At 41.6% G+C, this 22,153-nt stretch overlaps 1 protein-coding gene across 2 annotated transcripts in view; it reads left to right on the top strand.

Moving 5' to 3' along the window:
* The first annotated feature begins 225 nt into the window (after positions 1–225).
* Positions 226–22,153, top strand: part of SLC27A6 (solute carrier family 27 member 6) — a 72,112-nt gene continuing 50,184 nt past the window's right edge. The window contains exons 1-5 of one of the 2 annotated variants that reach the window (XM_054032263.1): positions 226–342; positions 938–1,440; positions 6,931–7,032; positions 11,038–11,196; positions 13,800–13,924. In XM_054032263.1, the coding sequence (XP_053888238.1) occupies positions 960–1,440; positions 6,931–7,032; positions 11,038–11,196; positions 13,800–13,924 (867 nt within the window). In that variant the 5' untranslated portion in view covers positions 226–342; positions 938–959. Of the gene's footprint in view, positions 343–937; positions 1,441–6,825; positions 7,033–11,037; positions 11,197–13,799; positions 13,925–22,153 lie in introns of both variants that reach the window. The other variant, XM_054032262.1, reaches the window with a different exon arrangement.

The following is a 22,153-nucleotide window of genomic DNA, read 5'->3' as shown; positions in this document are numbered from 1 at the left end:
ATCCCCACTGCTCACCCCGTCTGCTCTGCCGGGGTCCAGACTCCCACTTCTACTCACTGGCTCCAGCAATGGCTTTGGCCAGGGCCAAGTAACGTGCCCGGCTCTAGCCAGCTAGCTCCTGAGCCGGGGGCGGAAGAGGGCGGCTCCCTTTCCTTTGTTATATACAAAGGCCGTCCCCCAGCGCTGCTCTCAGTGGAGCGGAGGGGTGGAGTGAGGCAGCAGAGGCTTTAGCTTCGCCTTATGCAAGGAGCGCAGCAGGAATCGCAGCACCGAGATTCCCCACCCGTCTTCTCCGCAAGTGCCTGTCTGACCTTAGCCCCAGACAGGAGGTCGTGCTAGTCGGTGAGTCCCGGGGGTGTAGGGGAGAAGCTTGTTCCACGCAGTGGCTCGGGGGGGGGGGGCGTACTTACCTTGCTCTGCCTAGTGAACGCAGGGGACCCTCCCTAGTCCCGCTCCGCTCCCTGGGAGTCCACGGGCCGTGGGCTCGCTGGGTGCCGTAGGCGCGGCGTGGCGCGTTCCCCTCCCTTTGCTGGGAGGACAGGGGGCTCTTGCCACCTCTGCTCGCCGAGGCTCTGAAGTGCAACGCGGGAAACTTGCCTGGCTCTGCCTGGAGACTGATAGGGGGTGTTGGCTCACTCCGCTCGGTGGGACCCCGGGGGCAGCAGGAGCTCTTGGCTCGCGCTGGTCAGTGGGGCCGGCTGTGGGGCTGCCCATCTTCCACCTGTTGCCTTGTTCTGAGCTTCTTTGAGGTGCTCGTGCGCGTCTCTTCCCGCCCCGGGTTCCCCCAGCTTGCTCTTTGGGGGACAGCTGCCGGAGTTCCCGGGTTTCCTTTCGGACTCTGACCCGTCTCTCCAGACTCAGGGACCCCATTAAGGCACCCTAGTACTGCTGGGTGGGTGAGGCGCTTGCAACAATTGCTGTTGCTTGTTGTCCGCAGGTTGTTTGCTCCGCTTGTTCCGATGTTACCCTTTTGGGTAACGGGCGCCGCAGCTGGGATTGTCTCCCTGCATCTCATCCAGAAACTCCTCTTCCCCTACTTCTGGCACGACCTGAAATACCTGCTTAAAGTGATAAAGTATGGGCTGACCGTAGAGATCTACAGGCTGCGAGGGAAGATTTTCACTGTGCTGGACAGGTTTGTGAAACAAGCTGAAAGGCAGCCCAACAAGCCATTCATCCTCTATGAAGGGGCCGTTCACACTTATCAGGACGTGGATAGGAGGAGTAACAGGGTAGCTCATGTCTTCCTGCAACAAGGAGCTCTGGAAAAGGGGGATACGGTGGCCCTGCTGATGAGCAATGAACCTGACTTCATCCATGTGTGGTTTGGAGTGGCCAAGCTGGGCTGTGTGGTGGCTTTCCTCAACTTCAACATCCGATCCAGGTCTCTTCTGCATTGTATCAGCAGCTGTGAGTCCAAGATACTTATTGTGGGAGCAGGTACAGTATATACTTACTTATGCTTTTAACCTCATACACTGCATTTCTCCCCACGTCCTTTCTTTGGAGACCTAGTTTAGACAGATGATGTATTAAAGTAGCACCAAGAGGCCCCCAAATCATGAGCAGGTCCCTTTTGTGTGGTAGGTTTATGAGGATATTGTTCCTAACCCAAGCAGCTTACAGTCTAAAAAAGTTTTGTGTAATTTGTGTGGCATAGAGGAGATGAGACCCCTGCAAACATACAACAGACAACTAGCATTTAGGAGAGGGATGTAATAATCAGGGGTAGCTCACTTTGTGTTAGTTTCCAAATTATGGGTGGATTTTTGTTGTGTTCAGAGGAGATAGAACTCCTTTTTTGACCTGCATGTATTGTACAATGTAATTAGTGTTTATGAGAGAGGTCCTCAAACCAAAACCACATATCCAAAATCAGCTTGATAGGTAAAGAGCTTCAGCATCCAAATCCAGGTGCTAATTTTGCAAATGGCTCTTCATCTTTATAAAAAAACTAAGCAAAATCTCAGACTGGAACACTCCTGATCTTTGGGGTTGGAGTGTGTGTGTTTCAAAATTTACACTCTAAATATGCAGCTTTGTCCCATCTCTAAAATTATTACGTCTACCTGCACTCTGTGCCTTGTTTCTGGTTTTCTACGTATTGCTGTGCCTTTATTAGGCTGAGAGAGGGATTTTGCACCCTTTTCACCTGATTGGTGGAATTCCTTCTACATACTGTCTACGGTGGTGATTTTCTATTTTTAAAAGTAATCTTAAAACTTCCCCCTGATAATTTTTAGTTTCATTGGATGTTTTGTACTACAGTTTGTACTACTGTTCGTACAAGTGTCTGAAAAATATGAGTGGAGAAGAGTGTTATTTACGCAAGCTACTGAAATTAGAACCAGAGCTGCAATGCAAATTCAGCAGGATCACAAAACACATAATGACTACAGTGGGTGGGAGATGGTTTTCCTATCCCATTCAAAAAATTTCCTGTTCCTCATCGTGATGAAACTAAATCTTTTCAAAGTTTTAAGAGTGAGACCCCAGAATAGCCAAAAGCTTAGCGATTAAGACGCTCACCTGTGATGAGGGAGACCCTGCAAATGAGGCCAAGTAGGAGCTTGATCTCCCACATCCCAAGTGAGGGCCATAACCACTTCTTGACTATTCTAAGGTGAGGGCTTTTTCAATCTCTCCTGCTGGGGCTGTTCCACTTTGTATAAATAACTAAGCGAGCCAGACTGGGGGGAGGAGAGACTGACTGCATAGCGAGGTGGAAGAAAATGGGTCAGTTTCAATCAGTTAGTAGTTTCTGGCAAAAAAAAAAAAAAGTTTGGTTGAAAAATTCCCGACCATCTCTAATAATGACCTATTGAGTTTACATTTTTTCTCTTTCACTACCTGTCTTATTCAAAATGTATATAATATCTCAATGTAATAGTTTAAAACAGTTAATCCTGATGGATTGAGGCTCTTTAGTGTTAGAGTGGAAGGAGGAGATTCATGTCTGTGAAACTTCTGCTCACTTACAACCAGATCCTACCACCTTTACTAGTCAGTTAGTCCCTATCGTTTCAATATGGGTAAGATACTACTTAAGATGAGTAAGGGCAGTGAAATCTAATCTTTAAAAGAGCCAAATCATGCAGTCCTACCTAGGCTATGAGCATTTTTGACAAATTGTAGCTGCAAATTGTATCCCTTACTGCAGGAAGTTGTATGAAGCAGTAAGTGTTAACAGCATAGGCATAGTACCAGAGTCACCCCAACTAGCACAGGAAAGTGCTCATTGAACTTTCTGGCACCTGTAATGGCAGCTGAACAGTATTTCCAGCTCTGGCATTGCTTAGGGCTTTCCACTGAGAGAGGGTTGCTTTGTCAGTGGCCCCTGACAACACAGGCTGCTTAGGGGGATATGCAGAATTATATCCCCTAGCTGTTCTGATTATGGCCCCTCTTTGGCCAGTGTTTCCCACTTTTTCCCCCCAGCTTCACTGACTGCCTAGGAGCCTCCTGGCAGAGAGGAAATTGCCGTTGCTTTCTGCCACGGCTGTGTGCCCTTGTGGAAGTCCTGTCGCTATGGCTCCTGAACCTTGGTTTACACTGGCAGAAGTCAAGATAAACTAGGAATGAATTTAAATCATATTCTGTGAATGTCCTGGAGGAGGGGAGTGAGTGAGATATTTTCAGGTGCTTGTGAATTCAGAACAGCTACTGTGACATACAAGCATCAGGATCCTTAATCAGGTTTTGAAAGGGAAATTGTTTTCTTGATAAAATAGATATTTGATAATAATTAACATTTAACTTGATTATTTAAACTAAATTATAAAAATAAGTATTATGAGACATCCAGAGCAGCACAGAGTTAGACATGCAGGGTGGACTCTTATGGACTGTTCCAAGATGGGATTTGCCTCCCCATTTTGCTTGCTTGCTTCTCCCTTTCCTGGAAAACTCACTGGGTCCCCTACCTGGGTCAGTGCTTCCTTCAGATACATCCCAGCGTTTGATCAGTAATAGACATTAAGTATTTGTAGTTCCTAAACACATTCTAGAATCTTTTGCATGGTCTTCAATGGCATTTCAAGGGAGCAATGGCAGGCAACATAGATTCTTAGCTACATCTGATGACACCTGCAAGCTTTTGCCATAGGTTCTAGAACAATTTTTATAGTGGGGGTGCTGAAAGCCATTGAACCAAACTGTAAACCCCATATCTAATGGAAATAACTTCAAACCAGGAGGTGCTGCCGTATCTCCAGCACCTCTGGCTTTTGCTGAACACAATTTAGCAGGAACAGAGAGCCTTTTTGACAGGGAACTAAGTATATGGAGGGAATGAATCTAAAAATGGGGAGTTTGGGACTGGCCTTTTATTGTTAAAAGGATCATTGGTGGCAACCTGGGTTGTCACAGCTTATTTAGTATATACATCAGTGCCCTTCAAATATTTTGTCAGCAATATTTCATAAAACTTTTTGAATGAACTGAGTAAGATTTTGTTCAGTACAAGTTGATCTCATAATCTGATTTCTATCAGTTGTTATTGTGGGTTCATATCTGCCTGCCAATAAATACTTGCATTATTTCTTTGTTCGGAAAAATAGAGAAAACCTTTTGTATGACTAGCAATGCAGGAGGCAGTTTAAAGCCAAAAGGTATTTTGTCTATTCTTCTAAGGTCACAATTAACAATTATTTATGTATTAAGGTTGGTCACATCATGTCACAAACCTGCTCAATTGTTCATAGGGAAGCAGGAGAGGGGAAAAATAGAGAAAAGGGCGTGGGGAGAGCTCCACCTCCATTAACACATGAATTTTCCCAGGAAAGCTAAGTAGCTAATACATTCTGAATAGACAAACATTATGTAAATAATATACAGGACTGCTATTTACTCTATTATAGTTAAAGATTAGCGCTAATAATAACTCACTGCAAAACAAACCTTAAAGTTTAATAGTACGTTACTAAGAAAAAAATAAACAAATAGAGAAAGCTTAAGTTCACAACCTATGGTTTGCTTTACCATCTGCTTATGTACATGTACCAGGCACCACCAGAAATGCTGTATCGTGTTTCTTCCAAGAGAGCTGTTTATTCTGGAAACATGGGTAATACAAGTGTAAAATGAGCAACAGGCTCTTTAAAAACATCTGGTGGAGAAATTCAGTGTGCATTAAACAATACATCAACATTGGACATAGTCTTGGACCTTTTTACATTTGTATAAGTGCTCTTTGGAAATACAATGGAGAGTTTATCTTCAGCTCACATTGTTCATACATTATCCAGAATTAATCTAAGGTTTCTGGCTCTTTTAATATTAGGAAAATATTTAGCTATTTCCAATTGCCTTTTTTTCCTTCAGGAAATTGCTTATGGGTTTTTTGCTGTGCTCTCCTATCTAACCTGGAATCTCTTTCAAGATAACAAATGATTACAAACTGTTCAGATACTGTTCCAAATTTTTAATACCAGAGTGCAACTGAAAAGTCTCTCTTGTAGAACCAACTCATGGTATTAATATTCAATACTAGGTGAATAAACAAACCTGTACACAGAAACGTTAGATTAATTGAGTAATTTTTAAAAGTGGAAGCAGTAAATCAAGGATATTTTCAGTCTGGGGCATGATCTTAATTAATTGGAATAACATAAGGAAGATGTGTTTTAGTCTAGGAAGTGGGAACTGCTGCCTTTCTGTCATTCCTGAATCCTAAATGATAGTTTAAATTGGACTGTAACTGTGATATTTTTCCCCTTAGAAAGGATTGCCTAATTAGAGGATAGGGTAATCTTATGACCACAGCCCCCTTCTTTCTTGACTTGTCTGCAGTTTAAATATAATTGATATTTTTCAAATATGTTAAGAACTCAGTGTAAATTTATTTCTAAGACTACTGCACTGAAAAATAAAAGATCAGAATTATACCTGAAATTATGAGCGACCATAAAATCAGTGACTAATTTCTTAGTGTTCTTTATGCTCAGTAGTCCTAAACACAGGAAAAATAGTTTTCTGTAAATAAGCCAGTGCTTTTTTGGCACCAATTACATAAAATTGCAAACATTTCTAGGGATGTGAAACACAAGAGACAATAAATCATGATAGCTGCTCATTTTTTACTTGTAGTCTGTGTATGTTTGGAGAATGGTGACATCTGTTACTGTTTTCTGCCATGCCATTTGCAAGGGGATAATTTTGGGTTAAGTAGACCACTAGAAACACTGCAGTTGTGTCACTAGTGTAGACGCTTCCTTCAGCGATGGAAGGGGTTCTTCTGTTGCTGTAGTAAATCCACCTTTCCAAGAGGCAGTAGCTAGGTCAATGGAAGATTCTTCCATAGAGCTCACTATGTCTACACCAGAGCTTAGGTCTACCTAAGTACATTGCACAGGGCGTGACCTATTTCAGTCTTGAGCAATATAGTTAAGCCAGCCTAGCTTTGCAATGTAGGCCAAGTATCCATAACTAAACTGCAGTGCATGAAAGCAGATTATCTTGCCAGATGAAATCTGGAGAGAAACATTAACTGCACTTCTCATCTGAGACGTGACTGTAAACTACCCAAGATTAGGTATGGCCAAGAGATGGTAGTCATTGCTAGTGAGTTTTTATGGAGTGCTGGCTGAAATTTAAAGCATGGGAGTGACAGCAATTGTATGTACCATTGCTTGTCCTTTTCTGCATGAAGTCTACCCCACCCCTGGGGCATCAGCACCTGGTTATATTCCTTTACTTTCACAGAGGTGAATCTGTCTCCTTGTATTTTGCTAACACAACTCAAAAACATTGAAAAACTTGCTTTAAGTTTAGCTTTCTGTAAATACATTATAAAATAGGTAACACAATGTTGTTATTGTTTTTAAGATATGCTTGGGACATTAGAGGAAATTCTTCCTAGCCTCCAAAAAGATATTGGTATTTGGGTAATGACAAAAGACTGCACTCTGCCACGTGTTAATACCCTTTTAGACAAACTGGAAGCTGCATCTGAAGACTGTGTACCAGTTAATCTCCGCTCTGCAAACAACCTGAAGTCTTCCGTACTCTACATTTTTACCTCAGGAACAACAGGTACAGCTCTCTTGTGTTTCCATCATTTCCTGAAACTGTATATGAAACCATCAGTTAATTTGTCTGTATCGGACACTCTAAAAGTCTCACCTCAGTCTATAGGAGAAGGTATCAGGAGCTCAAGAAAGGCATTGGTCCTTTCCAAGGCTGTTGGCATAGAGGATCCCTCTGACTCCGCATCCCGCAAAGGTAGCACCTTTTCCCCTGCCCAGCTGAATTTCTTAAATCCTGGGGCAGGGCATTATGCCCTTTTATTAAATAACTACTATTATTGGTGCCTGCTAATCAACACTGCAAACATAATACTAATATTTTGTGATTCTATAACACAGCCATAGAACTAATGTGTACATCTAGAACTTTACAACATCTTTTCAAAACAAGTTACTATGCACTTATTATGAAATGGGTCTTCATTAAGTTGCTTTGAATGCAGGTCACCAAAGAGAGAGAAAATAGGATTAAGTTACTAGCCTTTTAGTTTAGAAACAGATGGCTGGGTTCATTACCATTGCTCCAGTGGCTAAGAAGTTAAGACTTTTAAAAAAATTCTGATCACTGACATAAAAAGCAGCATGGTGGTGTTAGGATAAACAGATTGGTGTTTCTTAATCAACTGAAAACTAACTTGTGGTTTCAGTCATGAGATGTTTTAAAAATAACTTGCATCTTACAACTTGTTTCCCCTGCCCAAGCATAATTATTTTATTGATTTTATTTGCCTCCATGGAACCATATATTAGTTTATTTTAGAATTAAATTCTATTTATTTTTAAAGTAATAAAAAAACCAGAACTGTTGCAAACATTATTCAGAGATCAGTTATGTTTCAAATAGTGGTGAAAAAATATAGCAGAGCTTGCTACTGTGTATAGACATTTTGTTCTGAATACTCTTAGCTAAATCATGCTATAGACGTCACTAGGTAGTCTATAACATAGTTTCTACAATGTCATTTAAGGCCTCCATATGAAGCTGAAGTGGAAAGATGCAATGCACAGAATTAATCTAATATATTTTAGTTACTTAGGGAGGTAAGAAAATTTAAGTGATTGTATGTAGACCATGCATACTGAAACTTTATCTCTTTTAAGTATAGTGTGATTACAAAAAGAGCAGTTATTTAGCATGGAAAAAAGTTTAGAGGGAATTGAATCATTGTTTGCATGAGACATGATTTTAATCTGATTCATCTAGGGCAAACAAATCCATCCATCCTTTTCATGCTTTCCGATAATACAAGAACACATGATTGCTGATATAATTAATAGTCTAGATTTACTGGCCAAGTTAAAAGGAAATAAAATGTTGTGCAGCTTTTAGTCATTTTATGGAATCCAGAGCCAGGGGAAATCAAAAGCAAAAACCGTGGATGGATTTTTCAAAGTGCTAGATTATTTTGATCAATAAAATAATTTTGTGATTATGCATGCTAAAGTAAGAGTGAAGGCTGATTCCTAAAGGAAGGAATCTTTCCCTTACATAAAGCACTGCACAACTAGCTGTTGGTAGGTACGATATGGTGGGACCTGAGTGCACAGGCTTGTCTTCCTCTGGAATGTCAAGTAGAGGCCACGGACAGAGCCAGACAGGAGGAAATACTCAATGAACCATTGATCTGATCAGTATGGAAAGTCTTTTGTCCTGCAGTGTATAATTTGTCATCCTTGGAAATGATATGCACTTGTGAGTGGCTCTCACCCCAAATACAGCTTTATAAACTTGTTTAGCTTACTTAATATAAACTCCTAATTGGTTTTTAATTTTGTATATTTAAGATTATCAATTTTGCAGTCCTTGCTTGTCTTTTTTGAGTTTAAACAGTGACTGCTGATGGTGCTCCAGTGTGAGAACAGCATTTATCCAGGAGCACAAGAAAGAGAAACAAATTCTTCTAGAACTCCTTTTCAGAAGACAAATATCTTGCTGCATCCCACATCTTCTAAGGAGCCAGCATTTGGGATTGGGGGTGGGAAGCAGAGGCAGGGAAGCCCTTGAATCTTACTGGAGAGAGATGCCATGAAATCAATGTCATGTGATGTAGTAAAGAATCACAGAAAGAGCTGATTTCTTCTAACACTGAAAAAGGATTAGAAATAAGGAAAATACTGTTTTTAAAGCTTCTGCCTCACTGTAGTGCTTGTGCCTAGAGCCTTCCCCAATCTCCCTCCTACCAGGATCCCTGGTTCAGTTTTAAAGAAACTGTACACATCCACACATGAATTGCTGTGTGTGGAAAAAACAAAATGAAATGGAGCAAAGGCATGACAGCTGTGATTTCATAAATTTCCACTACAACTTCAACAACCATCCATCCATGAAACTCTCTCTAGAGTACTACCACACCAGCATCAAATTCCTGGACACCATGATCAGCTTCAGCAGTGAAACCCTATAGACAACTATACATAGGAAACACCTGGATCATCACACTTATCTTCACACATCTAGTAACCATCCCCAAACACACCAAGAAATCTGTTTTCTACCAGGCACTCAGATATCCTAGAATGTGCTCTGAGGCCAGAATCCAGGTACAAACCTTAACACACTTAAAATCCCCTTCACCACACAAGGAAACTCCACCAGAAATGTAGATCACATCATGGAATGGGCCACCCAAATACCCTGACAGAACCTGCTTTAATACAGGAGGGGAAACAAACTTCCCACTGTATAACCCTAGTTGTCACCTAATATCCCACGCTGAAACCCATACAGGGTATCATTAAACGTGCACCCCATACTTGATGGGAACCATATCCTGAAAGAAATATTTCCCAAACTCCTTCTTTTGGCCTTCAAACAGCCCCCTAGCCTCGCCAAGCTCATCATCAGAAGCATGCTCCCCATACACCAGGACATACCAACTCAAAGCAGTACCACCCCCACTATAACACTAGATGCAAAACCTGCAGATATGTCTTCACTGTTATGATGATAAATACCCCCCACAACACCCCTTTCAAGATCCATGGGTCCTACACATGCCTATCACACCAATGTGGTGTACCTCATCCAGTGCACTAACTGCCTTAATAACTATGTGGGTGAACCCAGACAATCAACACTCTTGAAGGAACTCTCACAGAAAAATAAGATAAAAACATGGGTGAACACTTTTCACAAAACGATCACTGCATATCTGACCTCTCAGTCCTCGTTCTCTAAGAAAAGGGAACTTAATTTAATAACTCTGCTAGACACCAAAAATCATGGACTTAGTAAAGACACTGGATCTGTTCTACCCTTGTATTTAGCTGTGACACTCTTGGGCATGTCTACGCTTAAAACGCTGCATCGACGCAGCTGTGCCACTGTAGTGCTTTAATGAAGATGCTCTTAGTCAATGAAAGAGAGCTCTCCTCTTCAGCTTCGTTAATCCACTTCCCCGAGAGGCAGTAGCTATGTTGACGGGAGAAGTTCTCCCGCCGACCTAGTGCTGTCTACGCAGGGGGCTAGATTGGTGTAACTACATCGCTCAGGGGTGTGGATTTTTCACACCGCTGAGCAACGTAGTTATACCGATATAGGTCTGTAGATAGACAAGAACTCTGGTTACCTTTCCCAGACCTGAAGCAGAGCTCTGCGTAAACCCGAAAACTTGTCTCTTTCACCAACAGAAGTTGGTCCAATAAAATATATTACCTCACCTACCTTGTCTATTTTGACTATACATCAGGCCTGGAGCTCCTTCATATTTTGTCACCTTCTGGACCATCTGTTGTTGAATCAGATGACCCAGTATGCAGTGAGTTTATGCACCTATGATCTGCTGCATATTTCTTACTTCTATAGGACCAACAGATATAGTGCCACATTAAACTTGCAAACAAGTTCTTAGATGTCTGTGTAGTTAAGTGGCTAGCTGAAAAATTGGCTCTAGAATATAGAAAGGTATTAGTATTATTGAAGTTCTTAACAGACTGGATACTCATGTACTCAACAAAAGTGAATTTTGACCTCTCTGTAATGTATAGTTTTATGTCTTTTTTTTCATTTTAGGTCTACCAAAAGCTGCAGTTATCAGTCATCTGCAGATTCTAAAAGGAGCTGCTGGATTATGGGCATTTGGTGCTACTGCAGATGACACTGTTTATATAACTCTCCCTCTTTACCACAGTGCAGCCTCTCTCCTTGGCATTGGTGGATGTATTGAATTGGGTAGGCTCACTTTATTTTATAGCATTGTTGATTTGAAGAGGGGATTAATTTAGAACTGCATTAAAACACAGTGCAGAATCATTGCTATCAGTGGGGTTAATTAAACTTGTCTTCTTATATCTGCCTTTCTAAGCCAAAAAAGAAATGAATCTGGAAATAATTTTAACTCGTTTTGTGATTTAGTTGATTAGTGGGTTGTTTGTTTTTGTTTTGTTAAGAAACTGTAGAAAGGTCCATATCCATTTTTCTTTTAGAAAATTGGGTAAAATTCTGTTCATCCACTTTGTTTGTTTGTTTTTGACATTAGGGTAACAGGGTAGCAGGCACTTAAATGAAATTGGGCTCAGTGCCCCTGTTGCAGTCCAGGTGTACCTGAGTTTAGTGTAATGAGGAAGGTGGGGCGGCCCCTGGGAGTTATAAATGAGAGTTCAGAGGTTTGAGAAGGGAATTCAGAACTCAGAACGCTGAGAGGAAGCTTAGAAGGAGAGTTCAGAGCCCAGAATTTAAAAGGGGAGAGCGTCTAGAGTCCTGAGAATAAAGAGCTCAGAGGAAGAACAGAGCTGGGCTGTGAGCTTCAGGGAGGAGATGCCCCTGAAGGATGAAACAGTGTGAGTTCCTGGTTTAAGCAGTGAACCCAGAAGATCAGGCTGGTGAAAGTTTAAGGCAGGAAGGCAGTTGGAGTCACCTACATACTTCTCCAGGCTAGAGAGCCATAACCAGAGAGGGTTGAAGGCTGCGAGCAATAAAGGGAGATGCTGAGCTGGACAGCTGAAGCCAGAGAGCCAGAGAGGGCTGAAGGCTGGGGAATGAGGGAGAGACAACCCTGCTGATATCTCTAGGCAAGAGCTGGCACCCTATCTGGGAAGAAAATAGGGTAGATAAACGTCCAGGTTGAGGTGAGGTGCGGTGAGAGATGCCAGAGCTGTACCTGGGAGCTGGGCTGAAGCATGATGAGGGATGTCAGAGCTACACTTAGTGTTGGACTGTTGGATCTAATCTACTGTTTGGACTGTACTGAGGGATTCTGGTTTATGGTAGTGGGACTTTTGGTCATAAATTAACCTCCTCCCCCAGGCTATTTATACATTGCGAAAACTGTATTGAGTTTGAGGAATCAAGAGGGGAAAGTAAGGCAGTGGGCCACTTGCAGGGCTTCCTTGGATCCAAGAGGAGGAGGCCACACATTTACAGGGTAACAACCCCCAAAACAGGCTGTTCTTTTTAAAGTCTTAAACTTGCTATAGGCTTAGAGTTAAGGAGACCCATAACTCTGTAGAATGGTACTATTCTCATGTGTAAAGTTAGGCACATGTTTAACTGTCTGCAGACTGTGTAAACACACCAGCATGAGTACTGCTGGAGCTCTGTGACTGGTATAGATTAAAAGTGTATTTTTGTTTGTTTGTTTTTTAAGATTTAAAATATTTGAAAATAAATTTACAGCATTGAAAATTGTTGGACTTTATGCACTTAAATTGCATTGTCTCTTAGCATTGACTATAGAATATACATTTTATTGTGACTCTGTTTGTCCTAATACACAGGAAACCCATGGATCACCACACCAAATACCCTGACGGAACTTGCTTTAAATACGGGGGGGAACCTTCCACTGTATAACCCTAATTGTCACCTAATACTCCTCACTGAAACAGGGTATCATTAAATTAATGTGGACAGTCAGGGCAAAGGTTTGCCATAGGGTGAAGTGTAGCTTAGAGGTAGACAGGAGATTATGTTCAGTGGACTATGGATCTGATTCAGTATGGGGAATCCTTTGTTCTTTCTGTGTATAATTATTCTACATGTATCTCGGTGATGGGATATCTTTTCCTGTTGTCTACTGATCTTCATGTTAGAAATGTTCTACCCCAAATTTCTGAATTTTGTCTTGCCTTGTGCAAAATACAGCAAAGGTAGTGCATCTATTTTAGAAAACCTACATCTAATTTCATGAAATTGGAATGAATAATATTTAGCATTTGTGTGACTATATAGTAGATATTCTAATGCCTTCCTCAACCTTATTCCTCAGTTTTCCCATCTGTTAGTTAAAGTGCACAGAGGGGATCAATGCTGAATCACGATTAAAACTGATGAAGTTGGGTCACTGGTAATACTTGTGCTTTTGTCTTTATATGTTTGGGGAGAGAGTGATAATAACATCTTATGAGTTTGGGAGCAATTTAGGACTTCAGTGCTCGTCCAGGGGCATTACTGCAGTGCGTAGCTAAAAGGCAAAAATGTATTTTTTCTATAAAGCGATCTGTGTACACAAAATTATATTCCTTTGTCTCAGAGGAAAAAGAAACATCTTTTGTTCTGGGCTTTTGTGCTCCTTAATTTTGTATTGCACTTAAATGCCACGTATTAGGTACTAGTTTAAAAAAAATAAAATAAAATAAACCCGAATACTGACACATTCCACTGTAATGGACAAGGTCTATGAATTTAGACCCATCAGTAAAACAAACACATGAGATTGATTGATTCAAATACAAATGAGTCAAAGTTCTTACCTTTACATGACTGTATGGTACCTGTAGCAGCATTCTAGTCAAGTTCACATAACCAGTGTTTCCTGTTTTTATTTTCTTAATAAGGTGCAACTTGTGTCTTAAGAAAGAAATTCTCATGTAGTCAGTTCTGGAGTGACTGCAAAAAGTACAATGTGACTGTTATCCAGTATATCGGAGAACTTTGTCGTTATCTTTGCAATCAACCTGTGGTAAGTGGAATTAAAATAATGGTTATCCTAGCATTTGGTTATTTGCTAAACTTTACTTGCATGCTAACTGTTCTAACTATATTTATATTAAAAGGGAAATGTGAACAGTAATTTAAAAGAAAAAAAAAAATGTCCTCTCCACCCCTCTTTCTGATGCATCCTTGGCTGCCAATAGATTCGTGCTGGGAATACTGAACTGGCACCAAGGAGTTGATATTTTTAAAGATGTAAGGGGGAAAATGTTCAATGAGACAGAAAACTGAATCAGTTTTATTTTATTTGGAAAAGAAAATGTTTGTGCTAAAACTTTAGCAAAGGGTAAGTCTAGAGTACCAACATTAGCATTCATGCATTTTCAGAGGCTTGGTTCTTGTGATCAGCTTAAATAGACACTATCAAGTTTTGTAGACTTACCTACTTTTGGCCCTATTAGCTTTATTTTGGCTTGCGGAACAAGCATGCACATAGGCCATCCCTCTGCTCTGTTCTTGAAGGTTTTATAGGGGTCAATACAGTTCAAAAGCTCAAGAGAAAATTGTTTTAAGTTCCTATTAATTTAGTTTGCCCTTCAGACTTTTCAGCCTTAAGAGTGCAGACCAATGTGTCTACACCTTCTAGAGGTACACATGGAGGGAAAAGGGAGCCTCTCCCTCCTCCTGTCCTTATGCAGCAGTTGGGCAAAATGGGAGTTCTTGATCTCTGTGACTGCAAGGTCCCTACAGGGAGGTGTTACCATCTGCGCTAACCTCCACAAAGGGGAAGAACCATGAATTGGCTAGCAGAGTGAACACACTACTCCCAGGTCTGAAAGCCATCGTGTCTGAGCTCCACGTGGGGCAGAGTAGTGACTATCCACAATCCAGCCCCGTATCTTTAGCACATTGGTGACTAACCAAAACGTCCAGCTGTGTAGAAACTGAAACACTTAGCATAGTTAAGTCCTCGGCTGTATCTCAGCTATAAGTAATATATAAATATTATGTCCAAAAATTCAAGTACACTTGATATAATATAGGAAACCATTTGTTAGCATCTACTAGCGATATTAGGTTTGCACTCTATTGTGTACATAACTCCTATTAGCTCTCATGAATTACATATGTAGTTAAAAGCTGATATAGCATTTTAGCTGGAAGCTGCATTCAGTGGTTGTATTAAAATCAGGGCATTACATTATGCATGTCTAAAAAGAACTTTCTGATTTGCTTAAACAGAGAGCAAAAGAAGGAAGACCCAAATATTTAAAATAAAAATGCATGTTCAAGTCAGGGATTTTGACTGAGATGTACAAAAAGTGTACATCTGGGTTCATTATTTGATATCTGGATAATAAAATTGGGGATGGATTCTTTCTTCTTTGTAGCTGTAAAATGCTATCAAAGCATAACAACAGTAGTTTATATCCTCTTTCACAGGTGTAAATGAATATATAAGGTGTCTGGCAATGGGGGTGGAGGGTGAAAGGGCTTGAGGGTACCCCACAGGGAGGAATTCCCAAATGCTCCTTCCTGAGACCAAAGGGTTTTTTTTTTTTTTTTTTCCATTTGGATGGTGGCAGCATTTACCAAGCCAAGGTCAGAGAAAAACTGTAACCTTGGGAGTTTAATGCAAGCCTGGAGTGGCAAGTATTAATTTTTAAAATTCTTGCAGGGCCTCCACTTTCTGTACTCAAACTGACAGAGTGGGGATTCAGCCTTGACAGCCTTTTGTGCCCTTGAAAATCTCCTCCTTGTCATGCAAGAATTTATTTTAAATTGTTCTTGGGACTCCAAAAAATATATATACAATTAGTAAATTTCCCTGTCATTTTGTGGATTTTGTTTAGCAACTTAGATTTTAAGAAAATATGGTGAGATATTTATTAATATTAACTCCTCCAAATTAACATGAAAACTCCTTTCTAATCCAGTCATCTGTCAGTGATCTTCCAAAATAATCAGCACTGACTTCAACAGTAGTTTCTGTTAACAGGAGAAGAATGTGAGCCAAGATTATTTTTCAGCACTATTAACAATTTAGGGCCCAATCCAGTACCCACTGAAGTTACTGGAAAGACTCTCTCATTAACTTCAATGGGCATTGGATCAGACACTTTAGTTTTCACTTAGCTTTGCTACAATGAGTAGCAAAGGCTATAGTAACTCAAAATAAATAATAATAAGGATATCTCCATATATTATCTCCTAGAACTGGAAGGAACCCTAAAGGTCATCGAGTCCAGCCCCCTGCCTTTACTAGCAGGACCAAGAACTGATTTTGCCCCAGATCCCTAAGTGGCCTCCTCAAGGATTGAAGGGAACCTTTGGGGTCTGATGTAACCTCTGAATAGTACAGGAGTGTTGGCCTATAAATTGACGCTGTTGTTTCACTTTGGAAAGTCAAAATCTGAAGAAATGTCTACACTGTGTTTGAAAACCCGTGGTAGCAAGTCTGAGAGCCTGGTTCTACAGATTCAGGCTTGTGCTGTGGTGCTAAAAACTGCTGTGTAGACATTCAGTCTTGGTCTTCAGAGCCCAAGCTCCAGCCTGAGCCATAATGACTACACTAATGTTTTTAGCACCTGTAGATCTGTCTCTGACACTTGCGGCCCCAGGTTTTAAAATGCAATGTGCACATACTATGAGAGCCAGATTTTGGTTCATGCTCTGACTGCACTTCAGCGGTACAAAGCGGCCCTAAAGCTAGTGGAGCCAACCTCCTGAAGGTTTGAGTGGTGTAGATTATATTTGAATTGGAAAAGCTTCAGAAAAGGGCAACAAAAATGATTAGGGGTATGGAATGGCTGCCATATGAGGAGAGATTAATGAGAGTGGGACTTTTCAGCTTGGAAAAGAGATAACTATGTGGGGATATGATACAGGTCTATAAAATCATGACTGGTGTGGAGAAAGTAAATAAGTGTTATTTACTCCTTCTCATAACACAGGAACTAGGAGTCACCTAATGAAATTAATTGGCAGTAGGTTTAAAACAAACAAAAGGAAATATTTTTTTTTTTTTTACACTATGCACAGTCAGCCTGTGGAACTCCTTGCCAGAGGATGTTGTGAAGGCCAAGACTATAAAAGGGTTCAAAACAGAACTAGATAAGTTCATGGAGGAATAGGTCCATCAGTGGCTATTAGCCAGGATGGGCAGGGATGGTGTCCCTAGCCTCTGTTGGATCACTTGATGATTATCTGTTCTGTTCATTCCCTTTGGGCACCTGGCATTGGTTGCTGTTGGAAGACTGGATACTGGGCTAGATGGACCTTTGGTCTGACCTAGTATGGCCATTCTTATGTTAGAACCACTATTCCAGCTCCTACTCCACTCCTCCCTCCTGTATGCCAGCACAGAGGATGTTCCTGGGGAAAAGGTGGCATGGTCTGGGAGTCCTCTGGCCAGCACTTCCCAGCTGCCAGAATGGTATCAGATGGAAATGGTAGTGTCTTATATCCACTTCACACAAATGCAAATGATTACACAGGATGCAGTACACTGGACAATTGGGCACAAGACTATACTGGAAGTCAAACCTACCAAGAAGGTCACCATGTAAAGCTGGTTCCTCTTTACTGAATGCTCTTCTGTTTCTCACTCACCCAACTCCTTACCTGGTTTACAAGTTCAGCAACTATCCTCTCAGCCAGTTAAGTTCCCCTCTCTCCATCCCTCAGTTGCTTGACTTTGCTGAAGAGTGCTGCTTGATTTTATTTCATTTTACTTTACACCTCCTGTGTCATAAATAGGCAGTGGTAGATTTATTTTCATAGACAAAAATAGGCACAGCAAAGTCTTTTCTTATTCTTTAAATCATCTATGATCATTGCAAGCTCCACGGAGCCTTAGTTTTTTTAAATTAATTTTAGTGATGAAGTTTCTTTCCTCGTATGGAATTTGACACCTCAATAATAACTACACTGAGGAGAGACTACACTTTTTAGGACTGCGTTTCCCCTCTCTGTATCGATATGAACTCACACTTCCATTAAATAGCTCCTACCAGCATATGGGCATACATGTCTAATTCCTTGGCCCTGGCACATCCTAAACTCTTCCTACCAATGTACCATTTACTTAATTTGCAGGTCAGATAAAGAAAATCCTAACACTTATCTTCAGAGTTAACCTTAGAACTGATTCAGTTTATAAAGTTTTAGATTGTAGTTGGAAGAAAACATGTAATAGTTTACCATGTCAGAACTGGAGGAGAAACATGTTCATACACATAAATAATATGAGTAAAAACCTGTTACTCCATGTAGAGATACATTCATTAATATTTTCCAAGTGAGTGAAATTGTTTACCGTGTCATCTCAGTTTCACTAGCAAGTACTATTATTAAAAAAAATAAAATAAAAATCTTAACACCGGTAGAAATCTGGCTTGCATAAGGAAAAAATTCGGTGTTGGTATCATGTGGGTTAAAGGAACAAGGTTGTCATTGCTGTATGTGAAAGGCCTCCTAATTAACCCCTATTTAACATCTATCACATCTGGTAATACCAAATTAAAAAGAACCACAGCTGGGTGAAAATCTTTGAAATTTGCAGTTACAGGAGATGGCCTATAGGCACCAATGGGACCCATAGTAAACTAGGAGCTTTTCCTCTTCACTTGCTCATAGGTATAATCTGGAAGCCCAAGAATCCAATCTTGAGGACTCACTGCCCTGTCTTTTGAGGCTGTTGAAATCATTTTGGTTTGAGTACTAGTAGGGATACCTGTAACTGAGATGTAAACAGGAAGGACTCATCGATGATCTCCATCCTGTGAAGCTGTTGTTATGCTGTGGTTTTTTTTTTTTTTTTTTAATTTTTGAAGATTTGTTTTTTCTTGATGTCTTTTCTCTAGCATCAACTCTTGTGAACAAACCTTTTCTCAGCTCCAACCTTTTGACTTGCTGCTGCCTTCTCACGCATCTGCAACAACTCTTGCAGTGAGAGCTTTCCTGTGCCCTAGTCTGTATGCAGTGCTTTAGCAACCTGCAGACCTGTGAAAGGCCACCTGTTACCAGAATGCCTCAGTCACCAGCTCTCCCTTCTCCACTCAAGGGAGCTTGAAATGTGCAGCTTTTGCTAGAGTTCCTAATCAGTTATTGTCTATGCAGCTTTGTTGTTCCAGGTTCCCCTTTCAGCCTCTTCATCTCCTCAATAGAAGTGTACTTTAGCAAATGCAGCAGAGAGCGGTATCTGTATTAATGTACTAATACGGATACTTTAATGAAAAAGGTTAGTCATAAAACTAATAAGTGTTCTTCCTGTCAGGCTCCTTTGAAAGCCTCTTTGTTGAAAGGGCTAAGTGCTTTGATAAATCTCCGAATGGAGTATGCTATAGGTCAGCTACCGCCTCCCATTACCCCTGTAGGTTTTGAGATTACTTTTACAGACCAAGTTGATATTCCTTCCCTAGTAAATTCTCCCCATGGCCAAGGCTTAGAGTATGCAAAGCCTATATAACGAATTTTCAGGTTTTTTTTTCTCAGCCTTGATGTTATGAGTTATTTAAATGATATTTTGACTTGTGGAACTCTTGTACTGTTGCTAGGTAAAAGAGGTCATTCCATTATCCACTGGCACTGTCTCCTGGGTTAAATCCCTACCCAGGGCCGGCTCCAGGCACCAGCCGAGCAAGCTCGTGCTTGGGGCGGCAGATTGTACGAGGCGGCATTCGGCACAATCCTAGGACGGCGGGGCCGCTTTTTTTGTTGTTGTTGTTCCGCTCCGGCTGCCCTGTAGGGGGCGGCGGTGCAGAGGAGGGGAGCGCCCTGCAGCAAGCCCGGCAGGGCAGCCCGCGTCCTTCCTTCCCAGCCGACCGCGACGTGCAGCCGTCCCGGCAGGCGGCTCGGCGGTTGGGGCTGCTGACAGCGCCCCACTGAAGCCCTGGCCGCCCCCTTCTCTCTCTTCCTCCGCTAGCCAGGGTACTAGCACAGGGAGTCCCCCTGCAGCCTGGCTCCGGCCGCGCCGCAAGTTTTTTTTTTTTTTTTTTTTTTTTTTAATTATTTTTTTGGCTTGGGGCGGCAAAAAAGCCAGAGCCGGCCTTGTCCCTACCTTACTTCAAACCCCCAACATTTATTAATTTAGAATTCTTGTATTTTCAGTACTAAAATGAGACCTGTAGATATTGGCTAAGTTTTCATCTAGATCTCTGCTTCACAACAGTCTAACTAGAAGAAATGTATGGCTAATGACCCTGGACATTGACAGTATGTCTACATGTCTAACAGCAGTGAGTCTGAGCCTGGGTCTACAGAGTTGGGCTTGCACTACGGTGCTAAAAATAGCCGTACAGATGTTCAGTCTCTGGCTGAAACTTGGGCCTGGTCCCCACTAAGCCCCCACTTCGGACTAAGGTACGCAAATTCAGCTATGTTAATAACGTAGCTGAATTCGAAGTACCTTAGTCTGAACTTACCGCGGGTCCAGACGCGGCAGGGAGGCTCCCCCGTCGATGCCGCGTACTCCTCTCGCCGAGCTGGAGTACCGGCGTCGACGGCGAGCACTTCTGGGATCGATCCCAGAACATTGATTGCCTGCCGCCGGACCCTCCGGTAAGTGTAGACGTACCCTTGGGCTCTGAAGCTTGTGGAGTGTTTCAGAGCCTGAGTCTGAGCTGACGCCCAAATGTCTACACCGTGATTTTTAGCATTGTAGTGCAAGTCTGAGCTGTAGACCCAGCCTCTGAGATTCAGTGCTCTAGGTGCTTTTTTTTTTTTTTTTTTCTTTCTGTGTAGACGTATCCGGGCTGGACTTTAAGATCCAGTTTGACCCAAGCTCCTTTCAATGGGATTAAATTCTCTGTAATATTTTTAGAAAAGATGCTCAAGGATAAATTTCATAAGGATTAAAACTATTCTGCTTCGGAACAATGAGTCAGAAGGGAAAGGCAAGTAAGTTAATGGTGACAGGATCAGCATTCATTTCCCTGCTGAAAATCCAAATGTTGAAGTGGAGAAGAACATACAGTGGACCGACATCTTTGAGATAACACTCCTTGCCACTCAGAAGAAGAAAGAAAGAATGGGTGGACAGCGCTTCCTCATTCTGTGCAAATCAACTTGCTATGAAGGTATGACATGGACCTATGTTAGACAAAGTAATAACACAAGAACAGGAATGAATGTCTCACTTTTGTCCAGTAGTGTTGGAACAGTTTTTATAGTGGGGGTGCTGAAGGTGGAAATCATGTATTTGGGTTATTACTTTAAGCTAGGGGGTGCAACAGCACCCTTAGTTCCAGTACCTATGCTTTCATCTGCAAATTTAGTAGAAGTTTGGCCAGTATCTTGCAGTTTAAAGTTTTGAGGGTTGTTGTGTTTTATATATAAAATGTGTGTGATTACAACAGAGCATGGCCTTGAGAATAGGTGAGTATCACAGTTACAAGGCTTGCTGCACCTCTGTTACCTTTCTGGTCTCTGTGTACACTCCCTCAGATCTCCGGTAGAGGCAGGAGACCTATCTCAGGGGTGTTTTACAATCTGTTTTCAACACTTAAGATGCCTTTCCTTTTTTTATCCCTCTGTGTGTTTCTCTCTAAATACAAAGCCCTTTTCCTAATTGCACCTTTTGGTGCAGTAGGATATAGACAGCCCTTGCAGATTGTCTCCTTGTGGCTCCCTGGCTCTGTTCTCTCCCCACCTGGCACCCAGCAGAAGAACTGGGAATGGGAGTGGTTGGTACTCCATCTATTATTCTTTGCTAATGTAATGGCCCATAGAGGGTTGTTACAGCCCTGAGACTGCTTAGTTGCACCAGAACCAAAATTCACAAGACAGCTTAAAGTCATCTTTGCTTCCCTCCCACTCATCATTTCCTGCACCGAAAGTAGGAAAGGTAGAACAGAGAATCCAGTCTCTTGGGTTTTTAATGCAGATGTTAAGTAAGATTTTATATTACTACAGTCATGTAGTTCCTTCCACACTCATTTAAGCTCCTGTTGATTATAGATGATAGTCTCATAAGAACATAAGAATGGCCATACCGGGTCAGACCAAAGGTCCATCTAGCCCAGTATCCTGTCTACCAACAGTGGCCAATGCCAGGTGCTCCAGAGGGAGTGAACCTAACAGGCAATGATCAAGTGATCTCTTTCCTGCCATCCATCTCCATTCTCTGACAGACAGAGGCTAGGGACACCATTCCTTACCCGTCCTGGCTAATAGCCATTAATGGACTTAACCACCATGAATTTATCCAGTTCTCTTTTAATCTCTGTTATAGTCCTAGCCTTCACAACCTTCTCAA

Source organism: Malaclemys terrapin, chromosome 6, assembly GCF_027887155.1.
Source record: "Malaclemys terrapin pileata isolate rMalTer1 chromosome 6, rMalTer1.hap1, whole genome shotgun sequence".
NCBI classification, from domain to species: domain Eukaryota; kingdom Metazoa; phylum Chordata; order Testudines; family Emydidae; genus Malaclemys; species Malaclemys terrapin.
The sequence above is the reverse complement of the archived record's forward strand: the minus strand, read 5'-3'. Positions and strand labels throughout refer to the sequence as shown.